The sequence below is a fragment of the Macaca fascicularis genome, chromosome 20 (assembly GCF_037993035.2).
Source record: "Macaca fascicularis isolate 582-1 chromosome 20, T2T-MFA8v1.1".
Taxonomy (NCBI): domain Eukaryota; kingdom Metazoa; phylum Chordata; class Mammalia; order Primates; family Cercopithecidae; genus Macaca; species Macaca fascicularis.
In genome coordinates, this window is record NC_088394.1 from 27,730,544 (window position 1) to 27,755,810 (window position 25,267).

Below are 25,267 nucleotides of genomic sequence, written 5' to 3' on the forward strand. Positions count from 1 at the left end.
TAGTAGAAAATACATATATATCGCCGGGCGCGGTGGCTCAAGCCTGTAATCCCAGCACTTTGGGAGGCCGAGATGGGCGGATCACGAGGTCAGGAGATCGAGACCATCCTGGCTAACACGGTGAAACCCCGTCTCTACTAAGAAATACAAAAAATAGCCGGGCGAGGTGGCAGCGCCTGTAGTCCCAGCTACTCGGGAGGCTGAGGTTGGAGAATGGCGTGAACCCGGGAGGCGGAGCTTGCAGTGAGCTGAGATCCGGCCACTGCACTCCAGCCCGGGCTACAGAGCGAGACTCCGTCTCAAAAAAAAAAAAAAAAAAAAAAAAAAAAAAAAAGAAAATACATATATATCACTTCAAACTCATGATTTTAATAATGATGCTTCCCTTTAAAATAACTGAATTTATATTAAAGGTTAGTTGCTTTAATGAAAACTATTAAGTAAATAAAAGTACTACTGTTAGGTTCAAATATGGTAAATATATTAGAAAGGGTAACAATGAAGTATGAGAAACACTAAGCCAGACTCAGTTGTTTTTCTTTTTGAGACAGAGTCTTGCTCTGTCACTCAGGCTGGAGTGCGGTGGCACAATTTCAGCTCACCACAACCTCTGCCTCCTAGGATCAAGCAATTCTCGTGCCTCAGCCTTCCAAGTAGCTGGGACTACAGGTGCATGCCACCACACCTGGATCATTTTTTATATTTTTAGTGGAGACAGGGTTTTGTCACATTGTCCAGGCTGGTCTCAAACTCCTGACCTCAGGTGATCCACCCGTGCCTGCCTTGGCCTCCCAAAGTGCTGGGATTATAGGCGTGAGCCATGGCGCCTGGCCCAGACTCTGTTTACTGTAAAAATATGTAACAATTTATACTTTTTTTTTTTTTTTTTTTTGAGACGGAGTCTCGCTCTGTTGCCCAGGCTAGAGTGCAGTGGCACAATCTCGGCTCACTGCAAGCTCCGCCTCCCGGGTTTATGCCATTCTCCTGCCTCAGCCTCCCGAGTAGCTGGGACTACAGGCGCCCGCCACTATGCCCGGCTAATTTTTTTGTATTTTTAGTAGAGACGGGGGTTTCACCATGTTAGCCAGGATGGTCTCGATCTCCTGACCTCGTGATCCGCCCACCTCGGCCTCCCAAAGTGCTGGGATTACAGGCGTGAGCCACCGCGCCCGGCTAACAATTTATACTTTTTACTGTGTATATAAACTGTACCTAATAACAGGACTATAGGCCAGGAGCAGTGGCTCATGCTTGTAATCTCAGTACTTTCGGAGGCCGAGGCAGGATTGCTTGAGCTCAGGAGTTCAAGATCAGCCTGAGTAACATAGGAAGATCGCATCTCTACAAAAAAAAAAAATTACCTGGGTTTGGTGTCGTGCACTTGTAGTCCCAGCTACTTGGGAGGCCAAGGTGTGAGGATTGTTTGAGTCTAGGAGGTCCAGGCCACAGTGAGCCATGACTGTGCCACTGCACTTCAGCCTGGGTGACAGAGTGCAACCCTGTCTCTAAAAATAAAAAAAATTATAAAAAATAAAATGCCTCAGCAGGGTGTGATGGAACAGTGAGCGGATAGATTTGATGGGGGCTGGACTACATGATAAAGCAACTGTAACAAAATGTTAACATAGAACCTGGTAGTGCACACTCAGGGTGATTCACTGCACAATTCTTTCCACTTCTCTGGAAACTTTCATGCTGGAAAGAATGTCCAACATGATTGTTTATAGATTGTACCATACAATGAATGCATGAATGAATGAATACATAAGGCCTAAAAATGGCAGAGGCCAGGCACAGTGGCTCACACCTGTAATCCCAGCTCTTTGGGAGGCCAAGGCGGATGGATCACCTGAGGTCATGAGTTTGAGACCAGCCTGGCCAACATGGCAAAACGCCATCTGTACTAAAAATATAAAAACTGGCTGGACGTGGTGGTGCACAGCTGTAGTCCCAGCTACTTGGGAGGCTGAGGCAGGAGAATTGCTTGAACCGGGAAGTGGAGGCTGCAGTGAGCCAAGATCGCGCCATTGCACTCCAGCCTGGGCGACAGAGCGAGACTCTTGTCAAACAAAACAAAAAAAAAACAAAACAAACAAACAAAAAGAGAGGAATCTGCTGACATACCTTCTTGATGCTGTATATATATAGGAAAGTGGTCATGTATTACTTTCATAATAAAAGTATTTTCTTTTTAGAGACAAAAACAGCACAAGAAGTCCATGGATAAAATCGGCATTTATTCAGAGGGCATGATGCCAGGAAGAAGCTCCCTGAGCGGGAGACAATGGCTAGGCCCCCTGCAAGGGGAACAAGGTCTCAGCCCTTCCCTACTCCCAGCCCTGCTGGAAAGGCCAGGAGCACAGTTCGTGGAGGGGCTCTAGGGTGGGCCTGGGTATGTGACCTGCCCCTCTGCCCACGGGTGAGTGTGACCTGCGTCCCAAGGATCCTGAGTATCAGGAGAGCTGGCAGAGGAAGTCGTGCAGAGGCAAAGCCAGGAGCCCCGACAGGGAGATCCCCAGCGTGTCAGAGATGCAGGTGGTCGCCATTGCAAACTCCCGGTGCTCATCACTGGTCTGGGAGGGCAGAGAGCAGGGGTGAGGCTTCAGTCCCAGACATCCCTGCCCTGGGTGTCCCTGGACAGGCCACCCACAGCCCTTGCCCGGCCGGTGCTGACCTCCAGGGCGATGTTGTGGAAGGTGTTCACATAGGCTGCGCCTCCCAGGAGCCCCTCATACAGAATGATCAGGAAGACGAAGTAGATGCTTGGCAGAAAGCCGAACCACACGTCCGCGAGCAGGAATGCCAGGTTGAGGCACTGTGAGCAGAGGGAGAGGCTGAGCCTGGGCCCAGGGTGGGGCAGGGAGGGAGAGGGGACCTCTCCTCCAGGGGCCCTTGGTTCTAGGAGATACTGGTGAAGGAGAGGGCTGCCAGGCCTAGATAAAATCTCAACACCAGCCCAGGGTGGTGGCTCACACCTGTAATCCCCAGCACTTTGGAAGGCTGAGGCAGGCAGATTACCTGAGGTCAGGATTTCGAGACCAGCCTGGCCTGGTCTCTGCTAAACATGGTAAAACCTCATCTCAACTAAAAATACAAAAATTAGCTGGGTGTAGTGGTCCTGTAGTCCCAGCTACTTGGGAGGCTGAGGCAGGAGAATCGCTTGAACCTGGGAGGCAGAGGCTGCAGTGAGTCAAGATTGCACCACTGCACTCCAGCCTGGGCAACAGAGAGAGACTCCATCTCAAAAAAAAAAAAAACCCAAAAATGCCAACCTCAGCCTGGTGCGGTGGCTCATGCAGGTAATACCAGCACATTGGGAGACCGAGGTGGGACGATCACTTGAGGCCAGGAGTTTGAGACCAGCCTGGGCAACATAACAAAACTCTGTCTCTATAAAAAATTTAAAAATTAGTTGAGCGTGGTGGCATGCACCTGTAGTTCCAGCTACTCAGGAGTCTGAGCAGAATTGCTTGAACCCAGCAGGTGGAGGCTGCAGTAAGCTATGACTGTGTCACTGTACTCCAGCCTGGGTGACAGAGCAAGATCCTGTCTCAAAAAACAAACAAACAAACAAACAAACAAACCCGGAGGCTTCCTAAAGGAAGTGGGACCATTGAAACCAGGATTTCTCAAATGCAGCACTCTTGGCATTTGGTGCTGGCCGTTCTGTGTGGTGAGGGCTGTTCTGCGTACAGCAGTGCATTTAGCAGCATCCCTGGCCTCTGCCCGCTAGATGCCCATAGCATCCCTTAGTTGTAACAACCAAAGAGGCCGGGCGCGGTGGCTCAAGCCTGTAATCCCAGCACTTTGGGAGGCCGAGGCGGGTGGATCACGAGGTCAGGAGATCGAGACTATGCTGGCTAACATGGTGAAACCCCGTCTCTACTAAAAATACAAAAAACTAGCCGGGCGTGGTGGCGGGCACCTGTAGTCTCAGCTACTTGGGAGGCTGAGGCGGGAGAATGGCGTGAACCCGGGAGGTGGAGCTTGCAGTGAGCCGAGATCACGCCACTGCACTCCAGCCTGGGAGACACAGCGAGACTCCGTCTCAAAAAAAAAAAAAAAAAAAAAAAACAACCAAAGAATGCCTGCAGACGTTGCCCAACATCCCCTGGGCAGCAAAACTGCCCCTGTTTGAAAAACCACTGGTTCACTACGGTAAAACAAGGTGGGAGTAGGCGGGCATCCTATTCAGCTGGGCTTGAACTCCTGGCCTCAAGCAGTTGCTGCCCCTCTGCCTCAGCACTTGGCCAGGAAGCCTCCTTGATCCCCACCCCAGGGTGTAGGTCCCACCTCTGTATCCCAGTCTCTCAGGGAGGTGCCATTCTCCTAGCCCTGACCATGCCACGTTGCCTCTTGTGCGGTGTGTAGGCCACCTCCTGGCGGTTCATACTTTTCGTACACGTAAACATCGCCTGGGGATCTAGGTACAAATGCCCCAAGCAGGGCTTACCCTAGAGGTCTTGATTCATTAAATCTGAGGTGGACTTAAAGCTGAGCATTAAAAAGGACACACCCCTAGCCAGGTGTGGTGGCTCACGCCCGTAATCCCAGCACTTTGGGAGGCCAAGGTGGGTGGATCACCTGAGGTCAGGAGTTCAAGACCAGCCTAGCCAACATGGCGAAATCCCATCTCTACTAAAAAATACAAAAATTAGCCAGGTGTGGTGGCACGTGCCTGTAATCCCAGCTACTCAGGAGGCTGAGGCAGGAGAATCGCTTGAATCCCAGAGGCGGAGGTTGCAGTGAGCTGAGATCACGCTATTGCACTCCAGCCTGAGCAACAAGAGCGAAACTCTGTCTCTAAAAAACAAAACAAAACAAAACAAAAAATTATCCGGGCGTGGTGGCGTGCACCTGTAATCCCAGCTACTCGCAAGGCTGAGGCTTGAGAATTGCTTGAATGTGGGAGGCAGAGGTTGCAGTGAGCCAAGATTGCACCACTGCATTCTAGCCTGGGCAATGGAGCGAGACTTTATCTCAAAAAAAAAAAAAAATTATAGCTAAAAACATGTAGCTTAAAACCATAAGCTACATATTTCAGTGGTATCTAGAAGCACCCCAAGTTATAAATCTGGGGTTTTGTGGGTACAAACCCTGGGCTTGCAGCACTGCTCAGATAAATAAGGCAGAAGGTTGGAGAATATTTACATGCTTTTGCCATAATATTAAAGTGTAATTTTTTTTTCTTTTTTTTTTTTTTTTTTGAGATAGGGTCTCACCCAGGCTGGGATACAGTAGCATGATTATGGCTCACTGCAGCCTGGAACTCCTGGGCTGAAGCGATCCTCCTGCCTCAGCCTCCCAAGTAGCTGGGATTACAGGTGAATGTCACCACACCCTGTTTTTTGTAGAGATGGGGTCTCATGACGTTACCCAGGCTGCTCTCTCAAACTCCTGGGCTCAAGCAATTCTCCCGCCTGTTTTTTTGTTTTTTGTTTTTTTTTTAGAGATGGGGGTCTCATTATGTTGCCCAGTCTGGTCTCAAGCTCCTGGCTTCAAGTCCGCCCCCCACCCTAGCCTCCAAAAGCATTGGGATTATAGGTGTGAGTCACAACACCTGGCCTAAAGTATAATCTCTATTTCTGTATTTTGCTATCACAGAATTGAATTCCTAAGGTTTTTTTTTTTTTTGGAGATAGAGTCTTGCTCTGTGTGGCCCAGGCTGGAGTGCAGTGGTGCGATCTCAGCTCACTGCAACCTGCATCTCCCAGATTCAAGCAATTCTCCTGCCTCAGCCTAGTGAGTAGCTGGGATGACAGACAGATGCCACCATGCCCGACTAATTTTTGTATTTTTAGTAGAGACGGGGTTTCACTGTGTTGGCCAGACTGGTCTCGAACTCCTGACCTCAGGTGATTCGCCTACCTCCGGCTCCCAAAGTGCTGGGATTACAGGTGTGAACCACCACTGGCGGAGTTCCTAAATTTCAAGGGCAGAGGACTTTCCTGTCACAGTTGACAGTTTATTGTAACAGTGACCTCCAGGGACTGTGGATTTGTAACCTTGAAACAATGAATACTGGTTATATGAAACTCCTTTTATTAGACTGTTGTAAGGAAGGGTGTTTGTGCCTTAAAGCTGTAAACTACTGTTTACCAAGGGCAGTGGAATTTGCTCACCACCCTTAAGATAAATAACCCATTGACTACAAAGTCACCAATTCTATTATAATTAACTATCTAGAATAAAGGAACTGCGCATTTTCTTATAGTTAGAAACATCATTTGAAAGCCTGTCTCTTTGCATGAGGTAAGTGACCTATGATCATGCCACTGTACTCCAGCCTGGGCGACAGAGGAAGGTCCTGACTTTTTCTTTCTTTCTTTTTTCGTTTTTCGGGAGACAGGGTCTCGTTCTGTTGCCTAGGCTGGAGTGCAGAGGCATGACCTTGGTTCACCGCAGCCTTGACCTCATAGGCTCAAGTGATCCTCCCACCTCAGCTTCCTAGACTACAGGTGTGCACCACCACACCTGGCTAACTTTTGTAGAGATGTGATTTTGCCATGTTGCCCAGGCTGGACTTGAACTACCAGGCTCAAATGATCCACCTGCCTCAGCCTCCCAAAGTGCTGGGATTACAGGTATGAGCCACCTGGCCCAGCCCAATCACCACACGGCTTCACACACACACACACACACACACACACATACACAATACAAAACCTTGTTCTTCCATTCTTTCTTTCATCTCTATTTCTTACAATTACTCTGAAAAATAGGTATTGGCCACATCCAATTTATACATGAGGAAATTGCGGCTCAGAGTGGTTCTGAGACCTGCCCTAAGTCACTCAGTGGCTGAGTACTTGGCTCCTGAGGCTATACATTTTACATGGAGCCCTGCTGGACTTCAGTTCCCTGTGCTAAGAAATGATAGTGTACAATTTCCACTTCCCTGTAATCCCAGCACTTTGGGAGGCTGAGGCCAGCACATCACCTGAGGTCAGGAGTTCAAGACCAGCAAATATGGCAAAACCCCACCTCTACTAAAAATACAAAAATTAGCCAGGTATGGAGGTAGGCGCCTGTAATCCCAGCTACTCGGGAGACTGAGGCGGGAGAATCACTTGAATCCGGGAGGCAGAGGTTGCAGTGAGCCAAGATTGCACCACTGCACTCCAGCCTGGACGACAGAGTGAGACTCTGTCTCAAAAAACAAACAAACAAAAAAAAAAAAACTACACTTCCTACTGATAGTGGGAAGCAGGGGAGTTTGGGGAAGCTGGGAGCCAAGGTGGGAACGGAGTGAGGGGCAGGGGTTTGGTACCTGCAGCAGGGCCAGGGCCCAGGTGAAACGGATGTGACAGCAGCGGAGAGAAGAGCGGGAGGCAAAGACGCCTGCCTGGTACAACATCTGGTACCTGAGGTTAGGGTAGGAAGTAGGAGAGGAGGCTCCTCCAGGGACCATCCCACTCCCCGGGGTCCCTACTGAGCAGGGCAGCCCCATCACCACGGCGCCCTCCCAGCCCACCGCCCTCGCTCCTCTTACCAGCGGTATTGCTGAGCGTGACTCAGGGAAGTGTTCCGGAAAAAGAGGAGTTCAAACTGCAGCAAAGACCAGACAGGGGAGATGGACGGGGCTGCGTGGGTCCCAGCCCCAGTCACCACCTCCACACCCCTCCCAGCACCCCTCACTCACAAGTCCCTGGTTGATGAAATATTCGGCAAAGTAAACCACGACCAAGGGGACGATGTACCACAGCAGACCCTGGAAAAGGCAGAAGATGTAAGTGGGGGGCCCGGAGGTAAGCAACCCCCATGGGGACACACCCCAGCCATCATCCGAACCTTGAACACTGTCCACCTTTCCCGAAGGGAGAGGCTGGAGCTGGAGCCTGCAGGGGAACAGAAAGAGAAGGGCAGATGAAGTTTTCACACTGAAGACTCGGCAAAGAGGCGCCGGGTGTGACAGAATTAACCAGACCACGCAACAGTGGGAAGTGACTTACATGCCACTGGATTGGATGTAACAAATTTTAAGAATTGTTAAAATGTTAAAATTTGTTAAAATGGCTGGGCGCAGTGGCTCACGCTTGTAATCCCAGCAATTTGGGAGGCTGAGGTGGGCGGATCACCTGAGGTCAGGAGTTCAAGATCACCCTGGCCAACATGGAGAAACCCCATCTCTACTAAAAATACAAAAATTAGCCGTGTGTGGTGGCAGGTGCCTGTAATCCCAGCTACTCAGGTGGCTGAGGCGGGAGAATCACTTGAACCCGGGAGGCAGAGGTTGCAGTGAGCTGAGATTGCGCCATCGCACTCCAGCCAGGGCAACAAGAGTGAAATTCTGCCTGTAATCCCAGCACTTTGGGAGGCCGAGGCAGGTGGATCACAAGGTCAGGAGATCAAGACCATGGTGAAACCTCGCCTCTACTAAAAATACAAAAAATTAGCCGGGCGCGGTGGCGGGCATCTGTAGTCCCAGCTACTCTGGAGGCTGAGGCAGGAGAATGGCGTGAACCCGGGAGGCGGAGCTTGCAGTGAGCCGAGATCACGCCACCGCACTCCAGCCTGGGCGACAGAGCGAGACTCCGTCTCAAAAAAAAAAAAAAAAAGAGTGAAACTCCGTCTCAAAAAAATAAAATAAGATAAAAAAATAATAAAATGGTAAACTTCGAGTAATATACATACTTTTTACCATGATGGAAAAAAAAAAAAAGCTAACCAGGTGACACCTCTTCATATCTCTTTTTAAATTGTTTTTATTTTTTGAGACAGAGTCTCACTCAGTTGCCCAGGCAGGAGTGCAGTGGTGCAATCTCGACTCACTGCAACCTCCGCCTCCTGGTTCAAGCTTATCCCTTTGAACACTTCCAAAGGATCACTTGAGCTAGAACATCCCAGCTTATCCCCACCGCAGGACCTCAGCACTTGTGATTGGAATGCCTGGCACATGGTAAGTACTCACTTAATACCTCTCCATCCCTCCCTTTCTTTTCTTTCTTTCTTTTCTTTTTTATGACAGGGTCTTGCTCTGTTGCCCAGGCTGGACTCAAACTCCTGAGGTCAAGAGATCCTCCTTCCTCAGCCTCCCAAAGTGCTGGGATATTATAGGCGTGAGCCTCTGTGCTGGGCCTCAACAAGTATTTCTCAAATAGACAAAGGCTTTTCCCATAACCAGTACACTCACTCTCTTTCCCCTCATAACTGTGTCCATTGCAGAGAGGAAAAGGCCAAACCCAGAGAGAAAGTGACCTCTCTAAGGGTGTCTCCTACCTGGCTTCGACTCCGGGGCCTCGGTTCTTATGAGGGGCTGCCGGGCTGAGCTCTCCGCCTCTTCTTCCCCTCCAGGGTCCTGGGCCTCAGGAGATGTAAGCAACAAGAAATAGCTAGGAGTAGGATGAAGGCAGGGTCAGAGAACCCTACTGGCTGGGAAGGTCCCCAGGGACTGTCTAGGCCACTCTTTTCCCAGGGAACACCTCTACCTTTGAACACTTCCAAAGATGGGTAGCTCACTGCCTCTAAGGTGCCTACAGTGTGTGGGAGAGCCCCAATTGTAGACAAAGGCTTCCTTCTTTGGAGCTGAATTTATCTCCTTGTTGTTCCTATTCATGGGCCTTTGTTTTGTTGTGATTTTTTTTTCAGAGACAGGGTCTTTCTCCATCACCCAGGCTGGAATGCAGTGGTGCAATCATAGCTCACTGCAGTCTCGACCTCCCAGGCTCAAGCAATCCTCCTGCCTCAGCCTCCCAAGTAGCTGGGACTACAGGCATTTGCCACTAAGCCCGCCTCATATTTTCCATTTTTTGTATAAATGGAATCTCGCTATGCTGCCCAGGCTGGTCTCAAATTTCTCACCTCTAGTGGTCCTCCAGGTTCAGTCTATTAAAGCACTGGGATTACAGCCATGAGCCACTATGCTCAGCAGGCCCTCATTTGGACTGCTGGCTCATATCAAGCGAGTCAGTTCTGTTTTCTGGCCATTATTATTCTAATGGTTGCTCTAGTTCCCATTAATTATACGTTCACTCTGTGCTAGGCCAGAACTTCCTCGATTTTAGTCACTTAGGTTCTGGCTTCATGTTATTTGCCATATCCACATTCCTCCTCTGTGTGTGTGTGTGTGTATATATATTTACTTAATATCTTCCTTTAAATGGACTCACTTTTTCTACCTGGACTTGTCCTAAGCACTAATCTTGTGAAGGGTCAGGTGTGATTGGCTAGTTCAAAGTGTTTCCTTTTTTTTTGTTTTTTTTTTTGAGATGAGTCTTGCTCTGTTGCCCAGCCTGGAGTGCAGTGGCATGATCTCGGCTCACTGCAACCTCTGCCTCCTGGCGATTCTTCTGCCTCAGTCTCCCGAGTAGCTGGGACTACAGGCAAGCGCCACTAAGCCTGGCTAATTTTTGTATTTTTAGTAGAGACGGGTTTCACCCTGCCACCATGCCTGGCCAAAGTGCTTCCTAATATGCATGAAAATACAAGAACTATATCAGGCCAGGCATGGCGGCTCACGCCTGTATTCCCAGCATTATGGGAGGCCAATGCAGGTGGATCACTTGAGGTCAGGAGTTCAAGACCAGCCTGGCCAACACAGTGAAACCCGTGTCTACTAAAAATATAAAAAATTAGCCAGGCATGGTGGCATGGGCCTGTGGTCCCAGCTACGTGGGAGGTTGAGGCAGGAGAATCACTAGAGCCCGGGAGACCGAAGTTGCAGTGAGCTGAGATCACACCAGCCACTACACTCCAGCCTGAGTGACAGAACGAGACTTTGTCTCAAAAAAAAAAAGAACTAATCAAAGTCCACCCTCATCCTATTTCTAATCACCTTGGGAACCACACTGTGCTGAATGCATTACCCTCATCACCTCCCAGGAAAGCAAGAATGACTGCCATTTGAGATATGGGGAAACTGAGGGTTCAGAGGGGTGGAGTAACTTGTTCAACACCACACAGCTAAAAAGTAGCAGCTCCAGGACTCACACGTGGGGCTATCAGAGTCCAGATTCCACCTCCCTTCAGAGCAAGGTAGGGACTTGAAGGTTGCAATCATAATCAAGTTTTCTTTCTTTCTTTTTTTTTTTTTTCCTGAGACAGAGTCTTACTGTCGCCCGGGCTGGAGTGCAATGGTGAGATCTCAACTCACTGCCACCACTGCCTCCAGGGTTCAAGCCATCTTCCTGCCTCAGCCTCCTGAGTAGTTGGGACTACAGGCACCCGCCAACACATCTGGCTAATTTTTGTATTTTTAGTAGAGACGGGGTTTCACCATGTTGGCCAGGCTGGTTTCCTGACCTTAGGCGATCCGCCCTCCTTGGCCTCCCAAAGTGCTGGGATTACAGGCGTGAGCCACCACGCCTGGCCATGGCCAAGTTTTCTCTCCTTGGACCCCTCTCCCTCCCAGTTCAGGGCAGCTCACCTGGCCAGCAGCAGGGCAGGGATACCCAGCATGGAGAGCAGGGTCTGTTGGGGGGAGAGGCCAGCCTGGGTGAGGCCCAGGTAGGACAAGGCCCCCAGCAGCCCAGCTCCCCCAGTCCCTGAGGACCACCAGGAGATCACAGCCCTGGGAAGGACAACACAGGAACATTCAGGAGGACCAAGGCCGACCATATGACAGCCTCTCCCCACATTCCCTGCTCCACCTGCTTACCTGGGGTAGAAGGCAGTGAGGGAGAGGAAGGTGACCTCCCCGAGGCCTGATGAGATGCTAGCCAAGACCACACCTGGGGGGAGGACAAGCAACGGGGTGGTAACACCTCGCCTTGCCACATCGCCCAGGCCCCTAAGGTGTCTGGCCATGGCCTCCTCCATATCACCTCATAGAGGCTCCAACAGATCTCGCGTACAGGCCAGGTTCCAGGTCTGAAGCAGAGTCCCCCTCCCCTGTGTGTCCCTTCATGAAGAGTGGCACCTCCATCCACCCAGTTATCAGACCAGGAGCAGACATGCACCCTTGATGGCTCTGCCCCTCCATCAGTCTTTTTCTTTTTATTTTCTTTTCCTTTTGGAGATGGAGTCTCGCCCTGTCACCCAGGCTGGAGTACAGTGGCGTGATCTCGGCTCACTGCAACCTCTGCCTCCCAGGTTCAAGAGATTCTCCTGCCTCAGCCTCCTGAGTAGCTGGGATTACAGGCTCGTGCCACCACACCCAGCTAATTTTTGTATTTTTGGTAGAGACACGGTTTCTCCATGTTGGCCAGGCTGGTTTCGAACTCCTGACCTCAGGTGATCCGCCCGCCTCGGCTTTCCAAAATACTAGGATTATAGGCATGAGTCAACGTGCCTGACCCATCACAGAGTCTTGACTTTGTTCACCTCAATCTCCGTCTAATTCATCCATTTTCTCCCATCTCCTCCACTGCCTACCCCTTCAAATTTTCCCAGTATCCCATCTCTTACTGCTGATAGCCCTAGCAGGCTTCTGACGGTGACAGAATGAATCTCTTTCCTCTGGGAGGCTGGGGAGACTCTTCCCACAAATGCTCTGATGCGGTTCCTCAGGGACCCCCATCTGACACAGAACCGCACACTCACCACACAGGCCGGTCCCCACAGAATGAGAAAAGGCAACCAGGACGAAGCTTCCAGCAGCACAAATCCCACTGACAAGAACCCGGGGGCTGAGGGGGCCAGAACGGAAGAGAGAGGGAAGGTCAGTCTCTACTCTCAGCATCTCAGCCCTCCCAGCCTCCCCATTCTCAGCTCCTGCCTGCCCTGCCTCCTGCTACTCCCACCCAGACCTGTAGGGCAGCAGGTGAAGGCCAAGAGGAGCCAACAATTTGATGACGAGCGTGGGGAGGATGTCTGCCAGGAGCACGGCCTGGGACAGGAGAAAGGAGTGAGACCCCAGAGGTTCCAGGGGACAACCCTCCCAACCACGTGGCCAAGGAGAGGTAGGAGCTGGCCTGCTACAAACACAGGCTCTGGGGTCAGGCACACCTGGGTTCAAGTCTCAGCTCTGCCACTCCTTAGCTGTGTGTCAAGAGTTTATATTCTATCAGCTTCAGTCTCCTCATCTGGAAAATGGGGATATCATAGCGCCTAGCTCACAGGACTGCTGTGTGGATTAAATGAGCTAATATATGCTACATACAGAAAGGGCTCAGAAACTTTATATATATGTATATATATCTTTTTTTTTTTTTTTTTTTTTGAGACTGAGTCTCACTCTGCCACCCAGGCTGGAGTGTAGTGACTCGATCTTAGCTCACTACAACCTCCACCTCCTGGGTTCAAGTGACTCTCCTGCCTCAGCCTCCCAAGTAGCTGGGATTACAGGCATGCACCACCACACCTGGCTAATTTTTGTATTTTTAGTACAGATGGGGTTTCACCATGTTGGCCAGGCTGGTCTTGAACTCCTGGCCTCAAGTGATTTGCCCGCCTCAGCCTCAGAAATTATATTAAGGTCTCGATTATTACATATACCCTTTTTTTCCTCTTTTTCCTTAAGATGGGGTCTCACTATACTGCCCAGGCTGGTCTCAAACTCCTAGGCTCAAGTGATCCTCCCACCTTGGTCTCCCAAAGTGCCGGGATTACAGGTGTGAGCCAATGCGCCCAGCCCAGGTCTCAACGGTTTTAATCATGACAGTCCCAGTTGGGTAGTGAAGGGCTGGGAGTGGGGTCTATAGACCCAGGGGCCCTGGGTCAGGAGAGGACCAGGTGAGATTAGTACGCACAGCCGTAGAGACAGAGTTGCAGTCAAATCGTGATGAGCTGTTGTGGGGGATGGGCGCTGGGCCTGGGTCCACCTGATGGAAGAAAACGATGTATTTCACCCTGGAAGCAGAGGGATAGACACCCAGAGCCAGCTCCCAGCCCAGCTCTGCCTTCAATTGAAGGATGGCTTTGGGTCGGCAGTGACTGACCTCTCAGGACCTCAGTGTCTCTGCATGCACAATGAAGAGGGGGTTTCCATATGAGTCTCACCCTACTAGACCACAGGCCACAGATGGCCCTGTAAATGGACTTTGTTTAGATAACACATTCAAGAGTTTTCTTTTTTTTTGAGACAGAGTCTCACTCTGTTGCCCAAGTTAGAGTGCAGTGGTATGATCTTGGCTCATTGCAACCTCTGCCTCCTGGCTTCAAGCAATTCTTCTGCCTCAGCCTCTTGAGTAGCTCAGACTACAGGTGTGTGCCACCACACCCAGCTAGTTTTTGTATTTTTAGTAGAGTTGGAGTTTCACCATGTTGGCCAGGTTGGTCTCGAACTCCTGACTTCAAGTGATCTGCCTGCCTCAGCCTCCCAAACTGCTGGGATTATGGGTGTGAGCCACTGTGCCCAGCCAGAGACTGGAAACTTTACCCCACCTTGTGCCATCCCTTGGCCACCCCATTCCATGAGTTTTTCAAGGGGGGCCTCTGTCCCACGCCCTCATCTTCCCACAGGGACTAACCATGGTAGTGGTGGTAGAGAGTCACTTACATGGCTCTGGTTTCCTGATGTCCTCTCGTGGCTAAGGATGTCATGGGCAGCACTCAGCATCACCACATAAGAGAAGTTGTTGCAAAGGCCCAGCAGCCTGGAAGGAGCAGGACAGGTCTCAGCTCCCTCCTGATCCTGCAGCCATCTGTAGCCTTTGTGCCAAACCTCCCCTTACCTGTGCCCTTCAATCAGCTCCCTCTTTTTTTTTTTCCCTCTATCACCAGATCCCATCTTCATTCAGTGTGGGGGTCAGAAATACAGGCTTTGGTGCTTGGGCAAGACAGTGAGACCCCCCATCTCTACAAAAAATTAAAAAATTAGCCAGGTGTGGTGGCTCGAACTGTAGTCCCAGCTACTTGGGCGGCTGAGGTGGAGGATTGCTTGAGTCCAGGAGTTAGAGGCTGCAGTGAACTGTGATCATGCCACTGCACTCCAGCCTGGGTGACAGAGCAAGACCCTGTTACAAAAATAAAAAATAAAAAGGAAGAGGCCGGGTACAGTGGCTCACACCTGTAATCCCAGCACTTTGAGGGGCCAAGGTAGGCGGATCACCTGAGGTCGGGAGTTTGAGACCAGCCTGACCAACATGGAGAAACCCCGTCTCTACTAAAAAATATGAAATTAGCCGGGAGAAGTGGCACATGCCTGTAATCCTAGCTACTTGGGAGGCTGCGGCAGGAGAACCACTTGAACCTGAAAGGCAGAGTTTGCGGTGAGCCGAGATTGCACCATTGCACTCCAGTCTGGGTTACAAGAGTGAGACTCCATCTCAAAAAAAAAAAAAAAAGAAAAAAAAGAGGAAGAAATAGGGGCTTTGGGATCACAGAGTTGGATTCACTTCCAGCCTCCCAGGCCTCTCCCAGAAGCTCTCCATGACCACTCTCTCCTCTGAGCTCCCACTGTGACTCAGTTCCTGGGGCATTTCTCATCCTCTGATGCACTGCAGTACAGTAAAAAAAAAAAAAAAAAAAAAAAATCCTGGGGAAGTCGGGCGCGGTGGCTCACACCTGTAATCCCAGCACTTTGGGAGGCTGAGGCCGGTAGATCACTTGAGGCCAGGAGTTCGAGATCATCCTAGCCAGGAGTTCGAGATCATCCTAGCCAACATGACAAAATCCCGTCTCTACTGGAAATACAAAAATCAGTTGGGCGTGGTGGCTCACACCTGTAATCCCAGCTACTTCAAAGGGTGAGGCACAAGAATCGCCTGAATTGGGAGGCGGAGGTTGCAGTAAGCCAAGATTCTGCTTTTTTGAGACTCTATCTCAAAAAAAAAAAAAAAAAAAATGCTGGGGCTCGAAACCAAAAGGACTGTGTTCAAGCACCAAGTCTGCTGTTTCGTAGTCTCAGTCTACTCATGTGCAAAATAGGGATACAAATTTATCTCCTGACTATCCCCCCCACAGAATGCTATATGGATCAAAACAAGATAAGACCAAAGGCCTTTAGGATTCAGGAAAGGTTCTGTTTGTTTACTCTCATCTCCCAGAGTTGCACTCAGTGATGGGAGGGAATCTGGGTCCGGTGCCAGAGATTTCATTAGGGGCCTTTTCACAAGACTTCGAAGTAGAACTATAATACTACTCTTCCCATTTGACTGTAGAGGAACCAGGGTCAGAGAGGTTAAGTGACTCTTCCAAACAGTACATGGGAAGCCACTTCTAACCCAGTCCGGAAGTGGGTGGAGGATCCAAGTCCTCAATGTTTAGGTTAATGCTAGAAGTATTTCCGGAGGCTTGGTATTTGTATGATTTTAGAAAGTATATGGATGACCTTTTTAAAAGTTTCAGGGCGGGGCACGGTGGCTCACACCTGTAATCCCAGCACTGTGGGAGGTGGAGGCAAGCGGATCACCTAAGGTCAGGAGTTCCAGACCAGCCTGGCCAGCATGGTGAAATCCCATCTCTACTAAAAATACAAAAAATTAGCTGTGTCTGGTGACGCGTGCCTGTAATCCCAGCTATTCAGGGGGCTGAGACAGGAGAATCGCTTGAACCTGGGAGGCGGAGGTTTTGGTGAGCCGAGATCGTGCCCCTGCTCTCTAGCCTGGGTGACAGAGTGAGACTCTGTCTCAAAAATAAAATTAAATGAAAAAAAGGTTCAGGCCCGGCATGGTGGCTCATGCTTGCAATCTCAGTACTTTGGAAGGTTGAGGTAGGAGGATCACTTGAGGCCACGAGTTTGAGACCAGCCCAGGTCCCATAGTGAGACCCCATCTCTATAAAAAAATTAAAAAATTAGCCAGGTGAGGTGGTGCACGCCTGTAGTCACAGCTACCTGGAGGCTGAGGTGGGAGGATCACTTGAGCCCAGGAGTTCTAGGCTGCAGTGAGCTGTGATTGCTTTACTGCATTCCAACCTGGGCAACAGAGCAAGACCCTGTCTCAGAAAGAAAAAGAATAAGATAAAATAAATTTAAAAAATAAAAGTTTTAGTAGTGATGCATTTAGTTAAACGTTCATTAGGAAAATGCTGGTTTTCCATGTGGAGTCGTGATTTAAAGTTTTCTTTTAAAAAATATGTGCATTAAAAAACTTTAAGGCTGAATTGGTTGAAGGAAAAAAGTAAATAATCCTACAGATGGTATGAGGATCTGGCTAAATCCCGAAAGTGATAAGGAGTGAAGTTTGGAAATTTTACATGCTGCCCCCGGGCAAACCAGTGGATTCAGTAAATATTTGTGGGTTCAGCTCCTTTGCGCAGCTTAACTCCTTCTTCCCCCTTTCCTCCTGTCACTTCCTTCTTCCCACGCCATTGTCACTTGCTGAACTCTCAGGCCACTTACCAGAAGCCCACCGCGTTCTTCCAATGCGCGCCCTGATGGTCCAATAGAGGGAGCCGTGGCTCCGGGACGGTCTCCTCACCTGGGAGAGCGAGAAGAGGGCATGACCCCCACCCACTCTCTGGCGCACGACGGCCCCATGCGTATCCTCCCGGGGCCGAGTCAGCTCTCACTCCCCTCAGGTGGGCTGCGAGCCAGAGGTGGTCGCTCCAAGAGGGTGGGCCAGATTACTCACCCTCGGAATCCGAAAGGCGCCGCCGCGAGCCCGCACAGCCTCCCATCGCATCAAGTTCAGGTCCCCCAAGGGTCTAGGGTCATAGAGTGTCCAAAAGGGGCTCCCACGGGAGGGATGAGGGTCTGCGACAGGCGACAAGGATCAACGCCCGATTGCCGGTCCCAGCTCCAGCTTGTCTGGGGCACTCGCGCCCCGCGATCCATCAAGGAAGCTGGGGGCTCCATCTCGAGCGCCCTACGACCCACCACGCCCCACCCATCGCACTCTGCCCCCGCCCCGTCTACAGCAGGGACCCTGCGGCCTGTACCTTTAAGAGCAGCAGAACATTCTGCACTTTGCAGAGGCCGGCTGTCGGATCACGTGACAGCACCCGCGTGTTCCCCCATCACGTGCTCAGAGGTTTTCCCTACTTCCGGGTCCTCTCTATCTTCGCTTTGGGCCTTCTCGGCTTCGGAGCGTGAGAAAGGGAGGGGCCGGAGAACCTTGGAACCGCAGGTTTTAAACTGGAGCGGGTGGGAGCAGCAAGCAGAGCTATGACCTTAGATCAGTGGCGCTCAAGACCGAGACGGTATCCTGCCAGGACCAGTTATGGCTGTGGGAGGCTTCAGTTCCTTTCCTTCAGCACTCACTTGCCAGAAACAAATATGGACCTGCCTACTCCTCCCTTTTTGGTTTTTTTTTTGTTTTTTTTTTTTTGTTTTTTTTTGAGGCAGGAGTGTTTCTGGTTTCGAACAAAGACGACTAGCTTCAGGTCATTCTTATCCCCATCTGTTGATTTTACAAATTGTTTTAGAGACCTAAATAAACATAATACCCATCTAAGGGGATTTCATGAATTATCTATTAGCAGTATCCAAGATGTTAAGAGATCCCTATTTCCAAATTATCCTAGAACCAAAAAATATCACAGCACTTCAACCCCTGGTGTTACAGATGAGAAAACCAAGGTACAAATATATATATAACTATATATATGTATAATATATATACATATAAAACAAAAATTAGCCAGGCGTGGTGGTGCATGCCTGTAGTCACAGGTACTTTGGAGGCTGAGGTGGGAGGATCACTTGTGCCTAGGAGGTGAAGCTACAGTGAGCTATGATCACGCCACTTGCACTCCAGCCTGGGCGACAGAGTGAGATCGTCTCTCAAAAAAAGATCCTCTCTCAAAAAAAGATCCTCTCTCAAAAAAAGAAAAAGTAAAAAAGAAAAGAAGAGACACATATATACGTGTGAAAAAAATTGGAAAATTGCTGACGATCATACAATGTTACACATAAAGGTGACTTTAGAGACCTGTATAGTGATAAGAAATAGAGCACCAGAGGGCCACTGGGTTGGCTCCAGGCTGCTGCAGGATTCCTGCCTCCATCAAAGGTGGTGCTTAGACCAGATTTTTTTTTTTTTTTTTTTGACAGGGTTTTGCTCTGTTGCCCAGGCTGGAGTGCAGCAGCAGGATCTTGGTTTGCTGCAACATTGACCTCCCAGGCTCAGGCGATCCTCCCACCTCAGCCTCCTGAGTAGCTGGGACAGCAGCTGCGCACCACCATGCCCAGCTGATTTTTGTATTTTTTGTAGAGACGGGATTTTGCCACGTTGCCCAGGCTGGCCTCAAACTCCTGAGCTCAAGCAATCCATCCGCCTTGGCTTCCCAAAGTGCTGGGACTACAGGCGTGAGCCACCGCACCTGGCCAGACTAAATGTTTTTAAGGCCTAAGATTCTGATGCTGTGATTTCATCCAATTGCCCTAATTGGAATAGGAAAGTGGGGCTGGAGAGGGGAGAAGGAGGGTATGGGGAAGAGAAGTAGAGCAAGGTCACTTTATGTAGTTCCAAATAAGGAATCATATTCTTACCTTCCTCTAGGTGGAAAGTGGCATCCTGCATTCTCTTCTTGTCCTCGGCCTCATCTCTGCTATGGGCTGTGCCAGCTCTATCCGCTCTTTCTCACCACCAGGCCTTCAGAATGCTGTTTGAAATGTGCCCTCTGGTCTAGGCGTGGTGGCTCACATCCATCATCCCAACACTTTGGGAGGCCAAGGTGGGCAGATCACCTGAGGTCAGGAGTTTGAGACCAGCCTGGCCAAATGGCAAAACCCTGTCTGTACTAAAGATACAAAAATTAGCCGGGCATGGGAGGCTGAGGCAGGAGAATCACTTGAACCAGGGAGGCAGAGGTTGCGGTGAGCCAGTATCTCGACACTACACTCCAGCCTGGGCGACAGAGTGAGACTGTCTCAAAAAAAAAAAAAGAAAAGAAAAGAAAAGAAAAAGAGGCCGGGCGCGGTGGCTCAAGCCTGTAATCCCAGCACTTTGGGAGGCCGAGACGGGCGGATCACGAGGTCAGGAGATCGAGACCATCCTGGCTAACACGGTGAAACCCCGTCTCTAGTAAGAAATACAAAAAAAAAACTAGCCGGGCGAGGTGGCGGGTGCCTGTAGTCCCAGCTACTCGGGAGGCTGAGGCCGGAGAATGGCGTAAACCCGGGAGGCGGAGCTTGCAGTGAGCTGAGATCCGGCCACTGCACTCCAGCCTGGGCTACAGAGCGAGACTCCGTCTCAAAAAAAAAAAAAAAAAAAGAAAAGAAAAGAAAAAGAATGTGCCCCCTCTAGCGTGCCTCCCAGGTCACTCAACTGCTGGAAAATGGAATCCTACTACCGTGCAGGGCTCTAGAAATTCAGCAGCGTTTCATACATGGCATCTGCCATCAAGGAAGTCACAGGAAGGTGGGAGGAAGACACAGATAGCCACAATATAAAGTTTAGCCAAGTTCTCTTTTGCAAGGCTAATCATAGATGAGGGGATGCACCCTAGAGCCACCAATCCGGCCCCTTCCGCCCCTGGCGGAAGCATTAATGACACTGAAATGTGTCAGAGCTCCCACCAGCCCCCTCTTCACTGCTACTCTTTCTTCCCAGCCAAAACAGGAACCACAAACCCCAGCTTCCTCTTGCAGAGTGGCTGTGGCTTGTAGGGGAGACGGAAATGGCTGAGGTGCGCATACAAGACCTGAGTCACTTGAGCTGCTGTTGCCGCATGTCTCCTCCCTCTCCCCCTCCCCAGTTCTAAGGTCTCCTGCTCCCACTTTGACTTTTCTGGCCTCTCCCTTACCCTTTATTTCCAAATGTGCACCTGAGTCCCCTGTGTGATGTACACCCATTTCCCGGGCTGCAGTGGGGGCTGCTGTGGGCATCAGGGGCCGTGGGCAGGGCCTGGGGTGGGGACACATCAGGGAGACACAGGGGAAGAGGAAGTGCCTTCGGTCCTCGGGAAGATTGGCTTGTCTTGGTGGGTGGGGACGGTCATTATCAGCTTTCTGGACACACAGACACAGACAGGATGGACTTCCTCCGGCTACACCTCCCTGGGCTGCACCAGGCCTTGAGGGGGGCACTGGTGAGAGGGGCAGACAGCTGCCAGAGACTTGCACCCCATTCCCTGGGGCCTCACCTCCGGGCACCTCCCCTGGGGCCTCACCTTTCCCCTCCTCCTTCTGATGTCCTCAGACTGGAGATTGCTTTCTCAGGATCAGGCAGACTCCTGGCCTAATCTTTTCTGAATTTTAGACCCCACCTCCACCCATGCGTCCTCATACCCCCAATCGATGCCCTTTCTGGCTCCTTCTGCAAATCCTCTTCTCCTCTCAGATCTCAGTACCCTGTTCCTTAACCTGGGCTCCTCCAGCCAGGACCCCCAGGGAAAGGACTGGGACTCCCCTTAATGCCTCTCCCCTCCCTCTTTTTTCCTAGGATTCCCTCGGCACCTTTGTCTCCTACCTCTTGGGAGATGCAGTCCCCACTGTAGAGCGGGAGGCACAGGCGGCTGAGGAACTGGGGGCGGTGGCCGTGGGAAGGACAGGGAAGATTGTAGAGGAGGAAGCCCAGGAGGCCCTGGAGGGCCTTAGAGGCAGCCAAAACGAGGGGGCTGGAGGGCTGAGAGGGCCTGGAGAGGACAGAAGACGTGAAGCGGGGAGCTCAGCTGTGGAACAGACCTGGAGCTGGGGAGATGGCAGCTCCCATGGGTCCCAAGCAGAGAGGCAGGACAGTGGGGCTGGTGAGACAGCCAAGGCTGCCAGGTGCCAGGAGCCAAGTGCCCCCTTGGAGGCCAGAAAGAAATCCAAGGCAGGGTCTGGGGCTTGCCAAGAGAGGAGCGGCCAAGCCCAGGAGAGGCAGGAGCCCGATGAGCAGGAAGTGAACAGAGAGGAGAGGCTGAGAATCTGGGAACAGGAGGAGGAGGAGGAAGAGGTCAGGGCAAGAGAGCCAGGGATGGCCAGAGGGGCGGAGTCAGAGTGGACCTGGCACGGGGAGCCAGAGGCGAAGGCTGGTGCTGGCGGGCCAAAGGCGGCGGGGGACAACCGGGAGACGGAGCAGGGGGTCAGGAAGGCAGATGCAGGGGAAACTGAGGAGCCTGGGGCCGAAGGGGCTGGGAAAGGAGAAGAGGTGGTGGTGGTGGAGAAGGCCTGTGAAAGCACTAGGGCATGGGGGACGTGGGGCCCAGGGGCAGAGCCTGAGGACTGGGGAATCTTAGGCAGAGAGGAGGCCAGAACAAGCCCAGGCAGGGAAGAGGCGAGGACAATTTTAGATGGGGAGGAAGCCAGGACAATCTCAGGTGAGGAGGAGGCCGAGACAGCCTCAGGCGGGGAGGAGGCTGGGACAGCCCCGGCCAGGGAGGAGGAGGCCGGGACAGCCTCAGGCGGGGAGGAGGCTGGGACAGCCCTGGCCAGGGAGGAGGAGGCCGGGACAGCCTCAGGCGGGGATGAGGCCTGGACAACCTCAGGCAAAGAGGAGGCTGACCTCCCGGGAGTCAGACAGACAGAATATGGAGCAGTCCCAGGAGAAAGGCTCCTAGAGGCTACTGGAAAAGTCTGGGTCCTAGAGGAGGAGGGGGATGAGGAGAGAGAGGCTGAGGTGAGCCCTTTCCCCAAACAGGCCCAGGTCCTGGGCACTGAGAGAACAGAAGAGGCTGCTGAGAGCCAGACAGCAGGGAGGGAGGCTGTGGGAGGCCAGGAGGCAGGGGAGAGCTTTGAGGGTCAGGTGGACCTGTGTGAGAAGGAGGCTGAGATGAGATGGGACTTGGAGATCAGGGCCGACTGGGCCAGGCTGGAGGAGCTGGTACAGGCAGAGGAGGCCCAGGAGGAGAGAGAGAGTGGCAGGGATCTAGCGGCTGAGCTGCCCTCAGATGGAGAGGCTGAAGGCGCTGCTGACTTGGAGGTAACTCCAGAGGCCAGGCCCGAGGAGGAGCTCACAGGGGAGGAGAGTGAGGCGGCCCAGACTAGCTGCGGCCCACTGGGGGTGGAATGGGGTGGCCTCACACACAGGGTCACCAAAGGCCAGGGACCTGAGCTGATGGGAGGCGCCCAGACCCCAAGTAAGCAACCCGAGGAAAGAGAGGCAGGTGAGGTGGAGCTCCAGGGAGTTCTGGCCCGGAGCAAAGAGGAGCAGGAGAGGAGCCTGGAGGCAGGTCCCAGGCACGCAGAGTCTGTAAAGCCCGAGGCGTCCGAGGCCTTCCCAGGAGCCTGGGAAAACCACACGAGAAGGGACATGGAGAGAGGAAATACCCAGGAGGATGCGGCCGATGGCGAGCAGTGGGAGGAGGAGGCTGCGGGAGGCCAGACCCCGGTGGCTGAGGCCAAAGGAGACCAAGAGTCTGAACTATCAGAAGTCCCAGAGGCAGGCGGGGAAGGGCCGACAACCCAGGACACGGGATGTGGAATTGAGGAGGGAGAGGCATCTGTCTCAGAGAACCAGGATCTGGATGGAAGCACAGGAGCAGACGCAGGGCCTGGCCTGTCACTGGGAGAGGCCTATGCCGGAGAAACCAAGGATGGGGAGGCGGAGGCTGACAGAACGCCCAGGAGAGGCTGGAGGCTGCAGGCAGTGGCTGTGGACCTCCAGGACCATGAGGACGCACAGACTGGCACTGTGGCTGCTGAGGTTATGGGGGGTGAGGTGGACCCAGACGTCAGTGCTGCTGGTGCTGGTGAAGCTTTGGAAGGGGCGCTTGGGCAAGGCTGGGACTTGAAAGAAAGGGAAGAGACAGCAGCAGGAGAGCATGCAGGTGGGCAGGAATTTGGCCTGGAGGGCTCAGCAGAGGAAGAGGTGGCAGGCAGAGGTGGCCAAGCAGAGGCTTTTGAGGCCAGGGAGGGAGGACCTGGGGGAGGGCGGGTAGAGGCAGAGGAATCTGCAGGTGCAGAGGACAGCTGTGGGCTGGATCGTGTGGGCTCCCAGACAGCGAGGGCAGACGGGATGGGAGCCACGGTGGAGGCTGCAGGGCTTCTAGAAGAGTGGATGCTGTTGGAAGAAAAGGCTGTCGGATGGCAGGAGAGAGAACAGAGGGAAGACAGGGAGGGGCGGCGTGGGGACCACCACCCTGAGGGAGAGGCACCAAGGCTCCTTGATGCAGAGGGTCTCATGGTGACCCGGGGCTGGAGGGCAGAGGCCAAGGAGACTGAGCCAGAAAGCCTGGAAGACGTCAGGGGCCAGGAGGAGTGGCCAACACACCAGGCCCCTGCAGAAGCTGCGCCAGGGTCAGTCGGGGAAGCCGAGACGGCTGAGGCCACAGGCAGTGCCAGAGGAGGTGCTGCCAGCAGCTGGAGTGAGGTGAGGGCTCTTAGTGGGGTCTGCGGGGGGGGAATGAGTGGAATCCCGAAGCCAGTCCCATGGTCCTCTGTGCTCTCTTTCCTACAGGCCCCGCTCCCTGGGTCCCTCCTAGACGTCTCTGTCCCAAGGAGCCGCGTGCACCTCTCGAGAAGCTCCTCACAACGTCGCTCCCGGCCCTCTTTTCGTCGGACTCCAGCCCTGGAGCAGCAGGAGGAGCCCCCAGCCCCCAATCCTCCTGAGGAGGAACTGTCGGCCCCTGAGCAGAGACCCCTCCAGCCGGAGGGACCCCCAGAGCCAAGCCCTCTGAGGCATGATGGGACCCCGGTGCCAGCCAGGAGAAGGCCCCTGGGACATGGGTAGGCACAGGGCAACTCGGCTGGGGTGGGGAAGAGACCATGGGCACCTGGGAACCCGTTCTCATGGGCCTAACTTCTGCCTTCAGGTTTGACCTCATGCACCCCGGCATGATGCAGGAGCTGCAAGCCCGTCTGGGCCGGCCTAAGCCCCAGTGACTGAAACCCGGCGCTCTGGGAGCCAGGCCCTGAGTGGGGGCCAGAAGTCTCGCTCCGACGCCACTGAGCCCTGCTCCCTCTGCCACCGTGGACACATCCTCTCCACTCTCTGGGCCTCAGCGTCTTGATGTATCATTCATGGAGCAGGCAAAACCAGACGTCTGGGAAGACCTTGACTTAAGGAGTCTGATTCTCCAACACAGGCTGGTGGACCACCTACTCCACTGAGACCACGTCTCAGGGTGCCTGCCCTGGTTCCTCTCCAGACTGAGTCAGCTATCTGGACTGCATGGAGGCTGGGCACGGGGGCTCATGCCTGTCACCCCAGAGCTTTGGGAGGCCAAGGTGGGAGGAGCGCTTGAGACCAGGAGTTCGAGACCAGCCTGGGCAACATAGCAAGACCCCCATCTTTTAAAAGCAAAATAAAAAAATAAAGACGGCAAGGAAGACTGAGAGGGAACAGCGATCATTCTCCTTACAGGCCTCCCTCTCTGACTTCCGCTTCCCAGCCCAACTCCCTGCACCAAGACCCTCAGAACTGAGCAGGCGTAACATTAACCTCTGGAGTCGCATCCAGGCCAAAGGAAGGTGGTTAGGGGGGCTTAAGGAGCACTGCTCAGAATCAAAGACGAGCTGCCTTGAGCTTCCAAAACGGTAGCTCGGCCTCAGGATGCCACTGGTTACTATGGCAACTGCCTGGCGGAGCAGGACATAGTAGGGGAAGATGGGCCAGGGACCCCAAAAATGTAGGAGCAGAGA

General features: G+C 52.4%; 2 protein-coding genes across 20 annotated transcripts; one reads left to right on the top strand and one right to left on the bottom strand.

Annotated features, from left to right (window-relative positions):
• Positions 1-2,216: 2,216 nt before the first annotated feature.
• CLN3 (CLN3 lysosomal/endosomal transmembrane protein, battenin) lies at positions 2,217-21,615 on the bottom strand. Of its 18 annotated transcripts, none has more exons than XM_074026883.1 (17): positions 21,174-21,615; positions 19,253-19,450; positions 17,394-17,515; positions 17,162-17,240; positions 14,378-14,474; positions 13,629-13,700; positions 12,687-12,766; positions 12,481-12,566; positions 11,597-11,669; positions 11,366-11,509; positions 9,220-9,332; positions 7,792-7,838; positions 7,643-7,711; positions 7,493-7,548; positions 7,271-7,364; positions 2,675-2,815; positions 2,217-2,573 (listed from the first exon to the last, which is right to left on the bottom strand). In XM_074026883.1, exons 3-17 carry the CDS (start codon positions 17,437-17,439, stop codon positions 2,454-2,456), a joined length of 1,317 nt encoding a protein of 438 aa, XP_073882984.1. In that variant the 5' UTR covers positions 17,440-17,515; positions 19,253-19,450; positions 21,174-21,615; the 3' UTR covers positions 2,217-2,453. The 18 variants fall into 18 exon arrangements, with proteins under 18 accessions (XP_073882984.1, XP_073882986.1, XP_073882991.1 ...); XM_074026885.1 differs by having other exon boundaries at positions 13,629-13,728; XM_074026890.1 differs by lacking the exon at positions 12,687-12,766.
• On the top strand, positions 20,647-24,961 carry APOBR (apolipoprotein B receptor). 2 transcript variants are annotated; one of them, XM_065537005.2, is made up of 5 exons: positions 20,647-20,793; positions 21,147-22,073; positions 22,131-23,996; positions 24,084-24,352; positions 24,439-24,961. In XM_065537005.2, the coding sequence occupies exons 1-5, from the start codon at positions 20,737-20,739 to the stop codon at positions 24,506-24,508; spliced, it is 3,189 nt and encodes a 1,062-aa protein (XP_065393077.1). In that variant the 5' UTR covers positions 20,647-20,736; the 3' UTR covers positions 24,509-24,961. The 2 variants fall into 2 exon arrangements, with proteins under 2 accessions (XP_065393077.1, XP_005591627.3); XM_005591570.5 differs by having other exon boundaries at positions 21,147-23,996.
• The last annotated feature ends 306 nt before the right edge of the window (positions 24,962-25,267 follow it).

Bases quoted from the DNA above. Each gene is read 5' to 3' on its own strand.
- CLN3 (XM_074026883.1), bottom strand. From the start codon at position 17,439: ATGGGAGGCTGTGCGGGCTCGCGGCGGCGCCTTTCGGATTCCGAGG. The intron at 11,670-12,480 runs GTGAGTGTGCGG...TCCTCCCCCCAG, and splicing joins TGTGGGGACCGGCCTGTGTG to GTGTGGTCTTGGCTAGCATC. The intron at 7,549-7,642 runs GTGAGTGAGGGG...TCTTTGCTGCAG, and splicing joins ATTTCATCAACCAGGGACTT to TTTGAACTCCTCTTTTTCCG.
- APOBR (XM_005591570.5), top strand. From the start codon at position 20,737: ATGGACTTCCTCCGGCTACACCTCCCTGGGCTGCACCAGGCCTTGAGG. The intron at 23,997-24,083 runs GTGAGGGCTCTT...TCTTTCCTACAG, and splicing joins CTGCCAGCAGCTGGAGTGAG to GCCCCGCTCCCTGGGTCCCT. The intron at 24,353-24,438 runs GTAGGCACAGGG...TTCTGCCTTCAG, and splicing joins AGAAGGCCCCTGGGACATGG to GTTTGACCTCATGCACCCCG.